This window comes from Larimichthys crocea, chromosome V (genome assembly GCF_000972845.2).
Source record: "Larimichthys crocea isolate SSNF chromosome V, L_crocea_2.0, whole genome shotgun sequence".
NCBI lineage: Eukaryota > Metazoa > Chordata > Actinopteri > Sciaenidae > Larimichthys > Larimichthys crocea.
Window position 1 is genome coordinate 2,369,376 of NC_040015.1, and position 17,556 is coordinate 2,386,931.

The 17,556-nt window shown below is 41.1% G+C and overlaps 1 protein-coding gene across 1 annotated transcript in view; it reads right to left on the reverse strand.

Annotated features, from left to right (window-relative positions):
• kcnh5b (potassium voltage-gated channel, subfamily H (eag-related), member 5b) overlaps positions 1-17,556 on the reverse strand; it is a 143,118-nt gene that overhangs the window by 79,976 nt on the left and 45,586 nt on the right. The window contains exons 7-8 of the mRNA XM_027278707.1: positions 12,178-12,335; positions 10,030-10,301 (exon numbers count right to left, since the gene is read on the reverse strand). Coding sequence (XP_027134508.1) covers positions 10,030-10,301; positions 12,178-12,335 — 430 coding nt within the window. The remainder of the gene's footprint in view (positions 1-10,029; positions 10,302-12,177; positions 12,336-17,556) is intronic.

Sequence of the window (17,556 nt, forward strand, 5' to 3'; positions counted from 1 at the left end):
CAATGCTGCTTCAATATATATAAATAAATTATATATATTATATATATATATATATATTATATAATATATTATATATATTATATATATATATCCATATCTTCCATATCTCTCCATATCTCTCCATCTGTGGACATGTCTCATTAATGCATTTTACTAACTAAACTTCCCCGGAGTTTCTGTGCTCTGTCGTCCAGCAGGTTCTCGTGGATCGTGGCTGCTGCTGTGATCCTGCACGACGCCCACTCATATATTATTACTGTCATTTTACTACCATATCTATTACTGTAATCATTTTTATCATTCATGTGTATTCATTGTCATTTTATCAGTCATTGTACAATATGTTTGGTGTTGATTTGTGAAAACTCTCTCTCTCTCTCTCTCTCTCTCTCTCTCTCTCTCTCTCTCTCTCTATCTATCTCTCTATATCTTTCTCTCTCTCTCTCTCTATATATCCATCTCTCTCTATATATATATATATCCATCTCTCTCTATATATATCTCTCTATATTTCTCTATATCTCACTCTCTCTCTATATATATATCTATATCTCTATATCTCTCCATATCTCTCCATCTGTGGACATGTCTCATTAATGCATGTTACTAACCAAACTTCCCCGGAGTTTCTGTCTCTGTCGTCCAGCAGGTTCTCGTGGATCGTGGCTGCTGCTGTGATCCTGCATGACGCCCACTACATATATTACTACTGTCATTATTACTACCATATCTATTACTGTAATCATTTTTATCATTCATTATAAATCATTGTCATTTTATCAGTCATTGTACAATATGTTTGTGTTGATTTGTCCTGTACACGTGACATCCATTGCACGTCTGTCCGTCCTGGGAGAGGGATCCCTCCTCTGTGGCTCTTCCTGAGGTTTCTTCCACATTTTTTTTCCCTGTTAAAGGTTTTTGTGGGCAAGTTTTGCCTCACTCGAACCGAGGGTCTAAGGACAGAGGGAGTCACTCCCTGTACAGATTGTACAGCCCTCTGAGGCAAATGTACTTTGTGACTTTGGGCTATACAAATAAAATTGATTTGAATTGATTTGATTATAATGTAAATAAATTATAATAATAATTTATAATAATTGTAATAATAATGCAACTTAACATGATGATGCTGTGGAACTAAACATGAGGAAATTTCTCTATCCGGATCTCCTGAAATCAGAATTGACTACCCCTGCTCTATAGTGACTGACCCTTGACCGACTAGTATCGACTAAAGGGAACAAAGGAATCATTTATTCAAACTGAAGTCATTTGTACTTGATGCTTTTATCCAAAGTGACAAACAATCAAGGTGCAGTGTGACAAGGACATGTTAGTGCAGCAAGAAGTACTGTGACAGTTGTAGAGGGGGATAGATTTATCATGTCCAGTTGTTGGTAGTGTTGGAGAGGAGGTACCCCTCGAAGAGCTGGAGGTCTTCAGGAGGTTGTTAAAGGTAGAGAAGGACGTTCCTGCTCTGGTAGGAACTAGTAGCACGTTCCACCAACGGGGAATAGCAGACGAGGAAAGTTTGGATTGCCCTGACCGGGTGGCAGAGCCAGGCATCATTCATTGGCGGTGCACAACAGTCAGGAGGTAACACATATCTGTATAAAGGCATCCAAGTAGGTGGGTGCAGAACTAATCATTAGTGATTTAAATCTAATGTGGGCTGCTCCAGGTAACAAGTGGAGCTTAATGAGCAGCACTAACATGTGCCTTTTTGGGTTGATTGAAGACTTGGTGCACTACCACGTTCTGGAATGATCTGAAAGGGTTTCACTGTACAAGATGGGAGGCCCATCAGGAGGGCGTAACAGTAAGTCGTGAGATCACCACAGCCTGTATCAGGAGCTGGGCAGCATGTTGAGTCAGGTAAGGCAAAGCGGTACGATCATACAAGGTTAGTTGGTCTTCGATCATGAAGTTTCTTGCTACCCTGGAAGGGGCGAGACAAAGGGAGTCAATTCTGAGATGGTCACTCTTCCCATGATTTCACCTTTCATGACTTGCAGAGGTGACTGTGAAGAAGGCACCAAGCATTGATATCTCCAAAACGAGCATGTTAAAAAACAAACTAACTGATCAAGGCAGCGGTGGACCAGCTCCTGAACTCCTCTATTATGCAAGGTAAAATGTTTTTTTGAAGGAGTCTTGTCGCATTGAAAACAGGATATAAATGCTTCAGTTTCCAGCCTGAAAGGTCTGTATGATGGTGTATGATCAGGATCATGCACCAGGTGCTGTCCATCCAATCATTACAAAATACTCAGCAGCTGAAGCAGTGTTAATGCAAAATAGATGCAGGGATATCTTCTATATTATTGCATGCTACAGTGCAGTGCAGTTGTGTCCTAGGAGTGCTGCATGAGCAGGAGCAGAAGGGCTGAACAAGTGCTTCCACGTGCCTTTGGCATTCGTGTTGCTGACTTTACAGCATCACAGAAATATTCAGAAGAACGGTGTCTCTTCACATTAAATCACTCCTGCAGCTCTATGAATGTTTTAGACTGTTTACATCCTCTCTCTAAATAGAAGGGACAATAAAAATGTTCTTTGTATTCGTATTACAGTTGGTCTATGGACCCAGTTCTGTGAAATGTTTTCAACATTTCTTTGAAAATAAAATGTTTCATTTGGCAAACAGCTGAACGTTTGAGAGCTGAGGAAGAGAGCAGTGTTCCAGTGTATGATAGTTACAGTATGTACGCCTGCAACAAAAGCTTGATTCGGTTTAGTCAGATAAGAGCACTGCTGTGAATTTTTGAATAGTCTTTCATGCTTTTATTCTGTAGAAAGTCCTCTTTAGTCTATGTTTTGTCCAACTGTACGATGGTTTAACCACAACTGAAAGAACCGAGACAAAGATCCTCTGAGCAACAGTTCCGGTTTCGCTGCCAAGCACAATCATGACTTTAAGATGCTGGAAAAAAAAACAGGCGTGTTGTTTGAACAAAGCTATCCTAAAACTCTAGATCACAAGCAGACGGCAAACATGAAAACCAACATACTGTATATCAAAGCAACCTCAGCTACTACACTGAACTAATGCATGAAAACGAGCGATCTACCAAAGCTTGTCAGCGATGTACCCGTTCATCTGTTAACGGCTGTAAATGAAGAGTTCAGTGCATTAAACATTAGAGCAAGCTCTAGTTACTAGATATATCCCATTACTTAGATCTATAACCACATCACACATGCTGTCATACTAATGGCCTACATGTGTCACCGTACATGACCGTCATTACGTTACCTGGTGTACTGTAGCTGGCTGAGATGAACACTCTGTCTGACTGTTAGCTCTGACATCTGTGATCACTTTGATTCATTGAGAAACTCCCCAAAACAGCTAAGTGTGCAGATCCAGATCTGTCTTGTCTTAATTGGGATTGGAAATAAGGTTGTTATAGAGATTTTCTTGATAAAGAATAAATAAAAAACACTCATAGAGTAAATTCCAGTAAAAGATTGATGATGCCTGCAGTGCTGCAGACGCCTCAGCATGCTGACCCCATGTCCATGACCACAGGGGTCCCTAGTGTCTAAACTGTACAGTTTTCATCTCAACTAAACATCAGTGCAACAGGTGACCCAAAATGTTTGAGCAGCATCCTATGAACGTTTGTGTTTATTATCATATTCAGTTGAGAGTGTGTCATCAGTGTTTCCAGTGAACCGTGAATCTTCCTGATCATTTGTAAAAGGTGTTTTATGATCTCATGTGAGCTGAGGGTGTGATGAGCCACGAGATGGAACGAGACGTGTAAAAATATCCTTCTACAACTCACGATATTATGTAATTACACATAATGAAATTATTATGGAGATTATAACGGGCTGTTATGCTAATCACTCTTTAATGGTGCTGATCAAAATTTCATGGTTCCATACATTTACTGTTGCATGTCTGTGTGCAGCGCTGTGTTTACATGCATGTATTTGTGTGTGTGTGGTGCACTTTGTGTATTTGTGAGTCGCAAGCGATCAGGTGTGCATGGGTTCAGAAGAGCCGCTCTGGTCTCTGCTGATGGCCGCAGATACAGTTAAGTGGCACATTAATCCTAAACCATCTTGTGTCAAACGGGGTACAAGACATGTGGGAGGACAGCTGGGACGGACAGAGGAGGAAGAGTCATTCACACACACTCAGTCCTTTGACTCAGTCTGGGTTGATCAGATGGGATGATGGCGGTTCTCGTGGATCGTGGCTGCTGCTGTGATCCTGCATGACGCCCACTACATATATTATTACTGTCATTATTACTACCATATCTATTACTGTAATCATTTTTATCATTCATTATAATTCATTGTCATTTTATCAGTCATTGTACAATATGTTTGTGTTGATTTGTCCTGTACACGTGACATCCATTGCACGTCTGTCCGTCCTGGGAGAGGGATCCCTCCTCTGTGGCTCTTCCTGAGGTTTCTTCCACATTTTTTCCCTGTTAAAGGTTTTTTGTGGGCAAGTTTTTCCTCACTCGAACCGAGGGTCTAAGGACAGAGGGTGTCACTCCCTGTACAGATTGTAAAGCCCTCTGAGGCAAATGTACTTTGTGACTTTGGGCTATACAAATAAAATTGATTTGATTTGATTTGATTTGATTTTGGAAAAACAAACAAAGAGTGTCAATACACTAAATGATGGAGGTTTATTGGTAGTTATTATTATTATTGTCTCTGAAATGAGGGGCATGCTTTTTCACCTGGATGGTGCACTCATAACGGTCAGAAAGTTGAGTGTGGAATGCTGGATATTTCTCATCCTCAGTGGTCGCCATTTTTTCTATGTAGCTGAAGAAGAGGGACCACCGGTATTGTTAAAATGGCCAAGGAAGCTGCTGGTGATGAAGCGGTAATGGTGAATATCTCAATATAAAAATGTAAGCTGTACATATATTTATATTTTGGCAGACAAATGTTGGCAATGATACTCCACACGGTTGCAATTTGGCTAAGAAGAAGAAGCAGTAAAATCTTCATTTTTAGTTCACAACGGCTGCACTTGAATTGAGACAACACTACCCTGAGTTAGAGCACTACACCAGAAAGCACATAGACGTGTACTACATACACGCAGATTGCATACTAATGGATCATACATAGTCTGTTGAGACTATCCAGCTCAAGCGAAGGAACATTGACGGAGACGAAATGGACTCCCGGAGGAGACCGATGGCAGTAAGTTACACACACCTCCAAGATTGCATATTGATAAATTTCAGTCTTTTCTCCTCTGTCATTATGTCCATAGAGGCTGCTGGGCCCTGTTACATTGCCAGCTTTCCAGTTCTGGCCGCTCCCTGTCACCATTCACCTGAAAACCTCCTCTTCTTCCTGGTAGTCCTGTGGTACAAACACTAACACTCCCCCGGTGCTCTGAGTTCACAGTATGGGCAGTCTGGCTAACAAACTGAGCTAACATTAGCTAACAGCAGCTACAGTTGGCAGCAGTTTACTTCACTGTCCATCAGGAAACTCTGTAAGTCACAGAGAGTTGAGGCGGAGCAGCCGGAGGACATCAGAGGGAAAAGCAGAAAACATTTTCTCCATAAAATATGATCCAGTTTCACCAAAATCAGTCAAATAGTTGGTGGTGTGTGACTTCAAAGCCTGAAGTGACAAACTCGTCCAGTTACATTCTATGCGCCTTCAAACTTGGCGTGTCAGTGCTTCACCACGATCAAACTACAGGGCCAATCAGGGTTCACGAGGGCTGAGCTGTCTGCCATTTTCCCTCGAGACAAGACATCTGTGTTGCACCTCCTGTCGCCAACAGAGGACTATTGTCAAGTGAGATTAACTTTGAAATTAAAGGAAGAGGGGGTCAGAGACGAGTTTAAAGAGGCAGCGGACCTGACGTGAAGCGCTTGACCCAGACTTCATCTTTGGTTTTCATCGTGTTTCATGCTCCCTCCTTCTCTTGTTTTTTGGCAGTCTATCTTTGTTTTCGTTGATCTGAAGCCGCTGTAAGTTCTCATGCAACCGTCAAGAAAGTTTTATGTCTATAAACATGAACGTCTGTGAGAATAAACACTTCTTTGAAGACGGGATTTGGTGAATTAGTCCTGTTTTTTGTGTCCGTCTTTGGTTAATTAAGATGGAGTGAATGTATTATCTGTAAGCCTGATCAATCGATCACTGGAATCTGCTGAGTCTGACAGCTCCTGACACCATTCACCGTGATGACAGTCTGAACAACAACCTCTACCCTTCTTCAATGAAGGTTTCAACCAAAAACCACAGTGCATTATGGAACAGCTAGTTTTGCCATTGTTCTTATCCTTCTGCTGAAACCTTATAGATACAGTTCTCCTTAAAAACGCTCTACATCTATAAATGTCCCATTATAATATTAACAGATCAGTTAGAGCAGTGTTTCTCAAGCATTTTACAGTGCGCACAACCTCAGAATATAGTTACAGCAGTTACAGTTACAGACGGCCGACCCTGTTCAAAAACAGACATCATGCAGTATTCTTGTATTCATTGCTATTACTCCTGATCGTAACCAGGTCAAGAAGTGGAGCTATTTGGGTGGAACATGGGTTCTCCTGATCCGCACTTCTCATCCTTATACTTCTCGTTTGGAGTCATGATTGCTGTGTTTTTGAACCATTCATTTTACCTCCACTTACTAACTCCCCGTCACATTCAATCTTGTATCTAATCATAGATGTACCTGTACGCGTGCATGTACCTGCATGAACGTGACGTGACTATGGAGCAGGATGATAACGAAACAAAATATTACAGGATCTCATAGTTTCATTCAAATTCTTGTAGTACTGATGGTATTAAATGTTTCCAAATTAATTAATTAAATTTAAAAAATATATACGACTCAAGGAAGCTCTCATACCACCAGTGCCACAGTTTAGGGAGAGTTAGAGGACATTAAGAGGAACAGATTTGGGCTTGCCACGTTGTGGAATATCTCAATAAAAACTCAAATGATTAAAATGCATGAAATAATGACATATCTGGAAAGCAGTAAATTATTATTAACACAGCTGTAATATTTCTAAATCCTTTTTAAATGGTACCAAATGATTTATTCTTTCTGCAGCAGCTCTGCAATGTTTTAAAGGGATCATTTGTATAGTAACAGACTGTAATACACCGCCAGTCCAAAATGAGATTTTAAAATGGCTGCCCTCACACCAAGTGGCTGACTCTGAGTAATGCTTCATGGTGTTTTTAAATCAGAACACATTCCACAGGCGGGATCGTCTGGAGTTCTGGCAAAATGAAAATTGGCTTGAATGTGAGGATTTCTGCTGTTTCCTGCCAAACACTTTAATATGAATTTGATACGAAAACACTTAAAAATAAACATGGGCTTCTACCTTCTGTTTCTTGACGTCTTCTTTCTCTACAGAACAAATATAAACAATCTGATGAGCTTCCAGCAGATTCAGAGTCTGACAGCAGAGAACAGACACAAACTCAGGTTGCAATGTCTGGGCATAAGCATGAATATGACTGGTGTTACTAGTCAGTTGGTGGCCAAGAAGCTGCTGAATGAGCCAGTGATGGTGAATCATGAATGAACTGTAAGCGTGATCTCAGCACTGACCTTTCAATGTTCAACCATTGAGAGGACACCACCATGAACACCCTGACCTCCACACCTTTCTTTCTGCTTTGTCCGGGTGTGCTGCTTCCTGCACTGGTACTGAACACTGGCATTGAACAAAGATTAAGAGGTACTGTGTGTTCAATATGAATGTAATTGCTGGAGATGCACATGGATTGTATCAGTGTTCATCTACAGAGCCTCAGGAGCAGCAAATAGACCTGAATGCAATGCAGACGCTAGACCATTTAAACATAGGAAATCAAACTTAACTGGAACAGAAATGAAATGCCACTAAACAAAGCGCTGTGAATGTTTTCCAACCACTGGTAGACGCCCATGATTACTCCAGTGACAACAGCTTTCTAGGAATCGTTTGCCTGTTTATGACAGACGACAACAAATCGTTTCCACATCAGCAACTTATTTGCACGATGAGATAAAGCCTTCCTTGTGACCGCAGAAGCATAAACAATGTGATGAATAATGTACAGTGGCTTTGGCCCGGAGGCAGGAAACAAGTGAGAAACAATCTGTCAGCAGGTCAAACAACTGCAAAATACAAGACAGGTACAAGACTCCAGCTGCAGGTACGTCTGAAACAATAAACAGTCAGTCGGTAAAGAACACACATATGTACGGTCTACGCAGAATCAACCAAAGAACTGCAAGTTAAGAGTTTTACAATACAGCTGAGCACTTTAATGAAAAGGTCACTGCAGCTGCATGTCTGTTTAACCTTAATACCAACAGATAAACATGACTCTTCTGTTTATTATTCCTCCATAGAAGCCTCCAGGGAGAAGAAGAACTCGGTGTAGAATCTGTACTCTCAGTTTTACAGACTGTGCATACAGTTTAATAATTGATGCCTTGAATGTAACTTTTCCTGCAGGATATAGACTTTGTTACACAAACTGCGCCAGGCTGGCAGAGATGGCAAGAACACTTCTTGAAAAACAGACGGGAAGAGTTTAATCCTTAAAAGACTGTTAAAACATGCCCACAAGACATAAAATGGTAAATTCACCGTTAAAACCACCAACCTGAGTGTTTATCGCTTTCTTTTTCCACCGGAACATCCCATTATCTCAAACCAACAAAACTGACAAAAGCTCCAGTATTATGAAGAAATCGAAGAACAATTACCACAAGTGACAGAAATCCTCTCTGACCTGTGACACTCGTCTTTTTCCTGCCTCTGCACACCGCTGTGTTTTTGTTCTTTAGCAAAGTTTCTAGTGCAAACTGTTGTTTAAGTGTATTTATTAATGTTAATGTATAGAGAAAACAACTGATTGATTGGTGGTTTTGGTGAATAAAGCAAATGATGTGATGAAGCCTGATGAAGTGAACAATTCTTTCTCTTGACGCAAAATATTGAAGTGTTTTGATTCAAAGTGAATTTTTCTTCACATCTTTATTACAGAAGATGAATTTCTCACTGTATTCATCACTAACATCTCATCGCTCCCTCGTTTCCTCAGATGATTCCTCAGATGAACCGCAAGGAGTTCAGTTTATCATTAATCGTGTGTCACATGTTCTCTTCTGTTATTCTGTTTCGGTTTTCTGTCGCCTGCAGCGCGGATTATTGTGCAGCCTGTAAACACTGTAAAAAAATTAATTTACGACAATTCTCCAGTTCACACCAACATTAAACAAAAGGGAGTTCAGTAAAGAAAAGATGTTTATGGTGTCGCACCCTGAAATGGAACGGCCACTTTTCAGAGGACCTCATAGATTACAGACGTCTTCAAGTGATTTATGATATTAGACTGTTTAAGAGGCATGAGAACAGAAACAACACAGACAACAGAAAGGTAAGAAATATATGTACAACCTTAATTCACTAGTGTCCAGTTCACATGTGTTTTAGTGTACCAATGACGGACATGGCAGATTTGATGACCTCTACAATTTTTACAAAATACTAGAGTCAGCAGGTAAGAACTCTAAAACATGTACATGTACATACTCTGCACATGTGCAGTTGGCAAGTTCAAGACTGTGTGATGGTGAGTGTAAAGCTCAAAATAAAGCTGAAATCTCTTGCTGGCAGAAAATCCATGTAGAGTCCGAAATGCAAATAAAAAAAAAAAAGTAATGGGAGCCCTTCATGGTAAATGATTGTTGTGTCATTCATGTCGCAGGTCAGCAAAAGACACTGAACATGGCAAAAAACAGCAAACACATTGCTTCAGACGTCAGTATATCATAAATACTCGACCACCAGCAAAGTTCTAAGCATGAGCAGCTCTCTCTGGAGACTGTACATCCACATATAAACACACACTGAAGGCAGCAGAGTGATATCTACTGAATGAAAACAGCCCTTTCTCCAAAATGAACTTAAACCACAACAACAGACACATTGGCTCACAGCAAACTTTCACCACAGTGCAGTCAGAGCAAACAGCAGCTGAGGATCTCATACTTACATCCCACCATCATCATGGCCACAGAGAAGATCTTCTCCCCGTCCGTGGTGGGGGCAATGTTACCGAAGCCGATGGTCGTCAGGCTGGTCATGGTGAAATACAGAGAGGTGATGTACAGAGAGTCCTTCCCAGGGCCGCCCTCCCATTGGCCCGAACCACTGGCATTGTAGCGGTAAGGTGATCCGATGCTGATAGCCAGCTGGTAGAGCCAGCTGTCCATCTTGATGGTGTTGGTGGCCTCGTCGATGACCTCGTAGTCACCGATGCTGTACCTGTTAAAGAGATACATGTTCAGCAGAGCTGAAACCAAACATATGATCTGAGATCTAGGTCAAAGTTTTAGTGGAACAACAAGAACCCAAAAATCTGCTGCTTTTCTTTCCCTGCTAAAGTCAATGAATGACTCAGCATTTTGTTCCACAGACAGTGGAACAGTTTGACTCTCATTATAAGATCTTCATTTAAATTGTGCTGTGGTATCTGGTACCAAGATGTAACTTAAGTCTTAAGTTGCGAGATGAGGACTTGACATGAATCTAAGTTGTTAGTCCAGCACGTCCCACAGACGCTCCATTGGATTGAAATCTGGGGAATCTTGAGGCCAAGTCAAAACCTTGAACTTCTTGTTCTTTAAACCATTCCTGAACCATTTTAACTTTGTGGCTGGGCACATTATCCTGCTGAAAGAGACCACTTCCATCATGGAATACTACTTCCATCATGGCATACTGTTTCCATCAAAGGGTCGACATGGTCTGCAACAAAGCTTAGGTAGGTGGTATGTGTCAAAGAAACATCCACATGAATGGCAGGAACCAAGGTTTCCCAGCTGAACATCGCCCAGAGCATCAGACTGCCTTATTGTCATAATGCATCCTGGTGCCATGTGTTCCCCAGGTAAGTGACTTAGACGCACTTGACCATCCACGTGATGTAAAAGAAAACCGAGCCATCACAGTTTGGTTCTTGTCTTGCTGCTTGTCCATTTTTCTGCTTCCAACACGTCGACTTTGAGGACAAAATGTTCACCTGCTGCCTGATACATCCACCCACTGTCAGGAGCCAAAAGAACCAGATCATCAGTGTGATTCACTTCACCTGTCAGAGGTCTGAATGTGACGGCTGACTGGTGTGTGTGTGTATATATCCAGTATTTCTACTAGATATTATTCTTACTATTTTTCTAGTATTGCCTGACCTTCTTTCTGAGACATTATGTTCATATAACACTACTATGCAGCACTCCTCCTGCTCAAACTGTAAGAAGAACCACTACAGGAAGTCATTCCTACCAACTGTTATATCTTTGTACAATTTCTCACTCTGTGCACAGAGAGATCTCTTGCTAATGCTAAACTTTTTTTGTGGTTATGTAAATATTAGAGGAAGATTATTCTGTCCAAGTTTGCCATCAAAATGTACATAACAAAACAAAATTACTAGTCTATGAATGAAAGTAAACAAGGATGAGAACAACTTTTTCAGATTCATGAATGCCAACCATCGGACAGAAGAAAAACTGAAATTACCTGAACGTGAACTCACAGCGCTTTAAATCGTTTTAAAGAATCTATGATGGGCTACTTCAATCTGATGATTAAAACTGTTAATCATTCATGAATAACACTCAGAGTTTCACTTTGGTCCATCTGGGCTCGTTTTCAGTTATTAAGATAACTGAAATTTTTGTACTTTTCACTTTCATCTCGATATGAAAAGCTGATGCGGCCTCTGAGGTTTAAAATTAAAGTCTTCTGTTTGGAATTTTACGTGAAGTAAAACTGTGAATACGACTTCAGACTACAGCACAGTGAATACACAAAGCAACAAGTGTTTGAAATTAGTAATGAGACAGTGATTAAAAAAAAGGTAGGAGCAGTAAATTAATGTGCGTATCACCCGGTGGTAAATGACTTCAGGGAGGAAACTGAACATCTCTAGTAGTAAGCAGAACAACAGCAGATGCTTTAATGGTCTAATGTACAGATAGGGAGGGCAGCAGCCATGTTTAGCACACATAACCAATTAGGAACATTTAGGGAAATGGGTAAATTCCCAGCTGCCAGCAGGAGCTTTGGAACGGCACTAAATGGTGACAAAATGAAAGTTCCTTCAGTAACTGTGAAAAAACAAAAAACAAAAATTTACCAGATGCAGGCGAGCCAGTGAGCCACAAGTCCAAACACGCAGACCAGCAGGACCAGAACTGCAGCACCGTACTCCAGGTAGTGATCTAGTTTCCTGGCCACCCGGCCCAGACGCAGCAGGCGGACCACCTTCAGGGAGCTGAACAGACTGCTGATGCCCTGAGGGGGAGGAAGCGGGGAGAAAAAAGGGGGGAGAAACTGGGTTATTACAGATAAACGTCTGGTTTCTACAGTACAGAAGTATCAACAAACCATCCAATAAGCTGAACACTACTAAAAGACTACAATGCCTCCAATCCTATACTTGCACATGTACAGTTTACAGGAGTTTCAACCACAGGAGCAGCAGCCAGCACTTGAGGCATCAGCACGCTCAGCACAGTTTTAGCAATTAACAAAGCCGAGCGTTTTAAACAGCGGTGGCCAACACTGTACAACCTGAAGCTAAATATTTACACACATTAGACATTTTGGACCATAGAGAGAAAATGCAGGGTTTTCTAAAGATGTTATGTAATGCAGCTCTCTGCAGCTTCCTTTAAGTCTTCACCTCCATCCTGATGTTCATTTTCAGCCTCCATCGTGAGCGCTGCAGCAGATCCATTCAGCCCTGGTTCCTCTTTAAACCTCATTTTAACACAGTAACAGACCTGAGCATCTGTCTGAGGTTTAGAACTACTGATAGTATTCCATTGATGATAGGATGACTGATACTTTAGAGTTTTCTGACTGTACTCTATACTTTATACTCTTCAGCATCTTAATAGTCCATCTTAATGCTTGCACACTTCCAGTAGACTCCTTCCAGCTCACCTCTGTTCCACTAGTTTCTGTAACTCACTAGGTATTCTCACAAAGATGAACCATGTTCCCAGGGTTTCTGACCATTTTCTAAGATACACTCCTCTGTACTGCACTTTGCAAATCAAATATCTTTTCCTCTCATCCAAGAGGCTTCTTCAGTCCTGACTAACCGGTGGGGAAACCCATGTATGTATGGTGGTGATGGTTAATTAGGCCATAGTTTCACTTTCACATGAAGCCTCCTCCTCTGTTGAGGGATGGTTTTTCTACTTTTACACTGATAACCTCCTTCACTCTTCTTTCAAACCACCAGTCCTCCTGATCCAAAATGTGAACATCATTGTCACTAGAAGAGTGTTCCTTGTCCCTAAGGTGGAAGAAAACTGCTGAGTCTAGTCCTGATGAGATGACCCACCTTGCCATTGGTTTCCCTGATGTATAGGTCTGTGCACTGCGTTGGAACCTATACAGTACACAAGATTGGTTTTCTGTGAGTGGTGAGGTGCGGTCTTTGTGGCATACCAGTTTCTGTCTTAGTGCGTTGGGGTTTGAAGAACATCAAGACTCCATGCTTGTTGAGTTTTTTTAGATAAGTCAGATGTGTAAGGGATGACAGTGTTGTTTCGTTTCTTTCTTTACTTCATGACTTGCCATGTAAGTGTCATTTCTGGATCTTGTGGCCACAATCCCAAAGGTACGATCCCACGAGGCTAAATACCTGAGTTTCCTGTGCAGTCAGTCAGAACTGAAGAAGTCTGTTGGATAAGGGGTGAAACATCTTGGATCTACAAGTCCAGTTGAGTGAGAACATTCACAGACTTTTTTATAAAACAACTATTTTGTAAGCATACAAAAACCACAGCTTCAATGAGTCTGGCAGCAGCTACGTTTCATGGAATATGTGGTTTTTAAAGGCCAGTTAAATAACTTTAATTTGGCTAAAATTGCAAATATTTAAATGAACGTTTAGATGAATAAAAACCTCAATCTAACAAACCTACAATGGCTGCATTTGAAACTCAAACACACTTTGGATATGAATAACACTTTAAATAAAGATTGGATTAAATGCTGTTAGCACACCATCAAATACACACAACAAAAACTCTTTCATTGAAAACTAATTTTCTATGTTTGAGAAGAATTAGCACAAAATAGCATTCTTGGCCCTACATTAGTAAACAGTAGCGGTGTGAATACACCGCATGAGTGTTTACTTCACACAGTCACAATATCAGTGTTGGCAGCAGTCAGAGAAATTAAATTTAATGACAAAGTCAACAAATCAACAAGTGCTTATTGGACTCAAAACTTTGAAGTCACCGAAGTCACACTGTGTCAATCGTAAAATATTTAGTTTCTACAGATGGATCTGTGCTCAACCAACTTGTGATTTCTTACAATAAAGAAAGAATTAGAAATATTCGCTGATCTTGCTCTCGAAAAAGAATCTTTCTTTATAATCTTGACTTGACCAGACCTGGTTTTTACCTCCTGGAGGTCTTGGCTGCACCTTCACCTCAGCTGACTTGTGCTGCAGGGTATATATCCCTCTCCCTGATGCTACAAACCCCGGCAGCCCTTGCCAGCCCTCCCTGCCTCTCTCCAGCCACAACATCAAAGGCCTCCCCTGGGACTTGGACGGCTCCCAGCGCATATGTAAATGCCTCTAAATTAAGTAGCCACAGGACTGAGCGAGACAGATGAAAAGAGCATGAGTCAAGAGCACACAACGCATGTAAAAAATCATGGCTCACAAACACCTGTTTATCCAAACAGAGCGCCACGAAGTGAGACGGCGTATGGATGGAGATTAGGTGTCCACCAGGAAGCTCTTTCCACAGCACTAGCTCTTCCTCTCATTATTTTCAAAGCAGAGGACGCACCGTCACATATTCCTGACAGCACAGGGAGCTTAGCGTGTTTTCGGTTCTCAAATAAGCATTAAAAATTCAAAATGCCTCAGCTGTTAGCAAAAGAGCACCATGTTTCAGCTGAGATTTGTGATCGTCACTCCAGAAAGCTAAAAAGTGGAAGGTGATTCCTGTTTTAATCCTTTAAAAATTTCAAACACGAGGATAAATGTCAAAATATGATGTTTCAGTGTCTTAACTCTCATTTGGTTTAAAAAATTTTCAGATTGTGTTTCTGCCTTTGACATGCGAACAGAAACTATAAAGTATCTCTGGGGATTTAGTAGAATTAGGCAACTGAACCAAATCAAATTAGCAACAAGCAACAATATTAAAATGTGGGTGCTTTGGGAAAAGGACAGCAACATTGTAAAGAGACTTTAATGGTCTTTTTTTTCTTCTTTCATGATCCACAAGAAACAGTAGGTGAGAAATGATCACTTTATCCAGAACGCTGCTGCGAGGTTGTGGCCTGGCTCCAGAACAACTCACATCACATCTTCTCTGGTTAACACTGACTTCCCATCATGTTCAGGATTCATTTGAAGGTTTTTATTCTCACATATGGAGCCCTGCAGGCTCAGGAGATGTGCCCCATCCTTTCTTCCTCGACTTAAAACTCAAGGTGATCGTGTTTTTGAAGTGGCAGCTTTGACTCGTCTTCCTTCCTTAGACTGACATTCTGCGGTCTGTTGAAGACCTCTTCATTCAGACTGGCCTTTCACTCACCTGCTTTCACTGTTTTAATATGATTTGTTTTGTTGGTCTATTATTAGCATTTTGTGACCTTCCTTTGTGAAGGTGTACTAAAAATAAAACAATCCTCACTCACTTCTCCTCTACTGTACTCCAACTTCTTACTCTTCCCTCGCCTTGTGGGTTGGCCAAATGTGACTGGCTGGATGGCCCTTTTATTGATTTAACAGGACCAATAGATCCTCTGATCTACTGTTTTTTTTCCAAGCATCAACCTCTGTGGCTGTAAAGTGAAGCCAACACAGGAAGTACCAAAAATGCAGTTCTTCAATGTCCACTTCAGGTTCCTTGTAGGTCGTGTTTTACACCCTTGGGGGTTTCAATCACATGTAATTCTTTCAAAATTAAACTTCTACATATCTCAGTTCATGACTTTTCCTAAATTGGTTTACTAATCATCTAGTAAATTATGAAGGATGCGGGATAAAAAAAGAAAGAAAAGTACAGTATGATCATTTATACCAAGAACCGCCATGGGGTAATTTTTACCCCCATAGAAACAGTTGCTACAAGCCCAGTTGCTTAGCAATGGGCATTGATTAGACGTCTTTTGATGAGCATGCTGCCGAATCACGAGCTCCAGCTAATTATATTTGAGAGATCTTAGGTGTATGTATGGCTTTGGAAAACATGAACCGGAGCAGAAGAAGAACAAAGAAATTCTGACAATGTGGAGTGAAGAAGAATCAGATAGAGCAACGTCAAAGAGTGCTATGTTTCTTTATTATCCAAAAGTCATTATGAACTTTTGCTGAATGTTTTCCTTCTACAATAATTAAATGATTTAAATGTGTTCATTTTTTAGTTTAGTTTGTTTGTTGTACCTGACAGTTTTAAAATGTATTTCACCTCATCTCTTTTTATGTAACCATATGTTGCTTTTATGTTTCATGTAAAGTGCCCTGCTGTTGAAATGTGCTGTACGATTAAACCTGCCTCGCCTTCATCACCTGAAGTAAAATCATGCACGCCGGCAATTAGACCCGTCCAAACGTTCTTCTTTTTCTCTTCTCCGATAAACAAACCATCACACAGGCTGATGATTTTTAATCTTCAGACACTAAAACATCTACACAGAAATATTAAGATGGACTTTACTGATCCCTCAGTGGGTATCCACTTCAATTACAGCAGCTCAAGAAAAGAATATGCTAATTATACTGGAAAATTAACAATGACATGTTATACTAAATACAGCTTTAGGTATACTTGACTGATATTTTTGGCAGATTTATTTGATTTGTCCCTGAGTTCCACCTTCCATCCCTCCACCCACTTCAATTTCTTATTTATCATTTTTTTCATTAGACAATCCTCAAGATTTTATGGAACCAGTTGTCTCATCCACAGCACCTCCATCCTCCTTTTCATCCCTCCACCTTCCTGTCCATTCTTCCTTCCATCCACATATCATCTCTTGACTTTTACATTCAAGTCAAACACATTCAACTCCACTTTTCCATTTCCCTCTCGTGTTCTTCGTGTTAACATGCAGAGTGTTAATGTCCCTGCCCCCGCCTGCACATCTTCCTCCCGGCTCTGTCAGCTCGGCCGGGCAGAGGCGGTGGCAACGCGCACACCACGCAGAAAGGTCATCCTGGATTAGACCTTTGTGAGCTGCCGCAGCGCCTGTAGACCAACGCTGTGAGCTCCAACCTGTGACAGCAGGTGGCTTCAGGACCCATGGGGGGATTCCTCTGTCACCCGCCCCCACCTCAACCCACACAGACACACCTCTGCTGTACTCTGAGGGAGCAGATGTAACACCCTCTCCTCGTGAGGATGTTACATCCTTTTCTTTACTGTTTTTCAGCTCGACTTGTTCAGTTGTTTGTTACTGCTGACCTGCACCCGTCTCTGTGGAGCTGTTGCCGGTCTGGAGACATAAAACAAACCTTGTTTTTCCT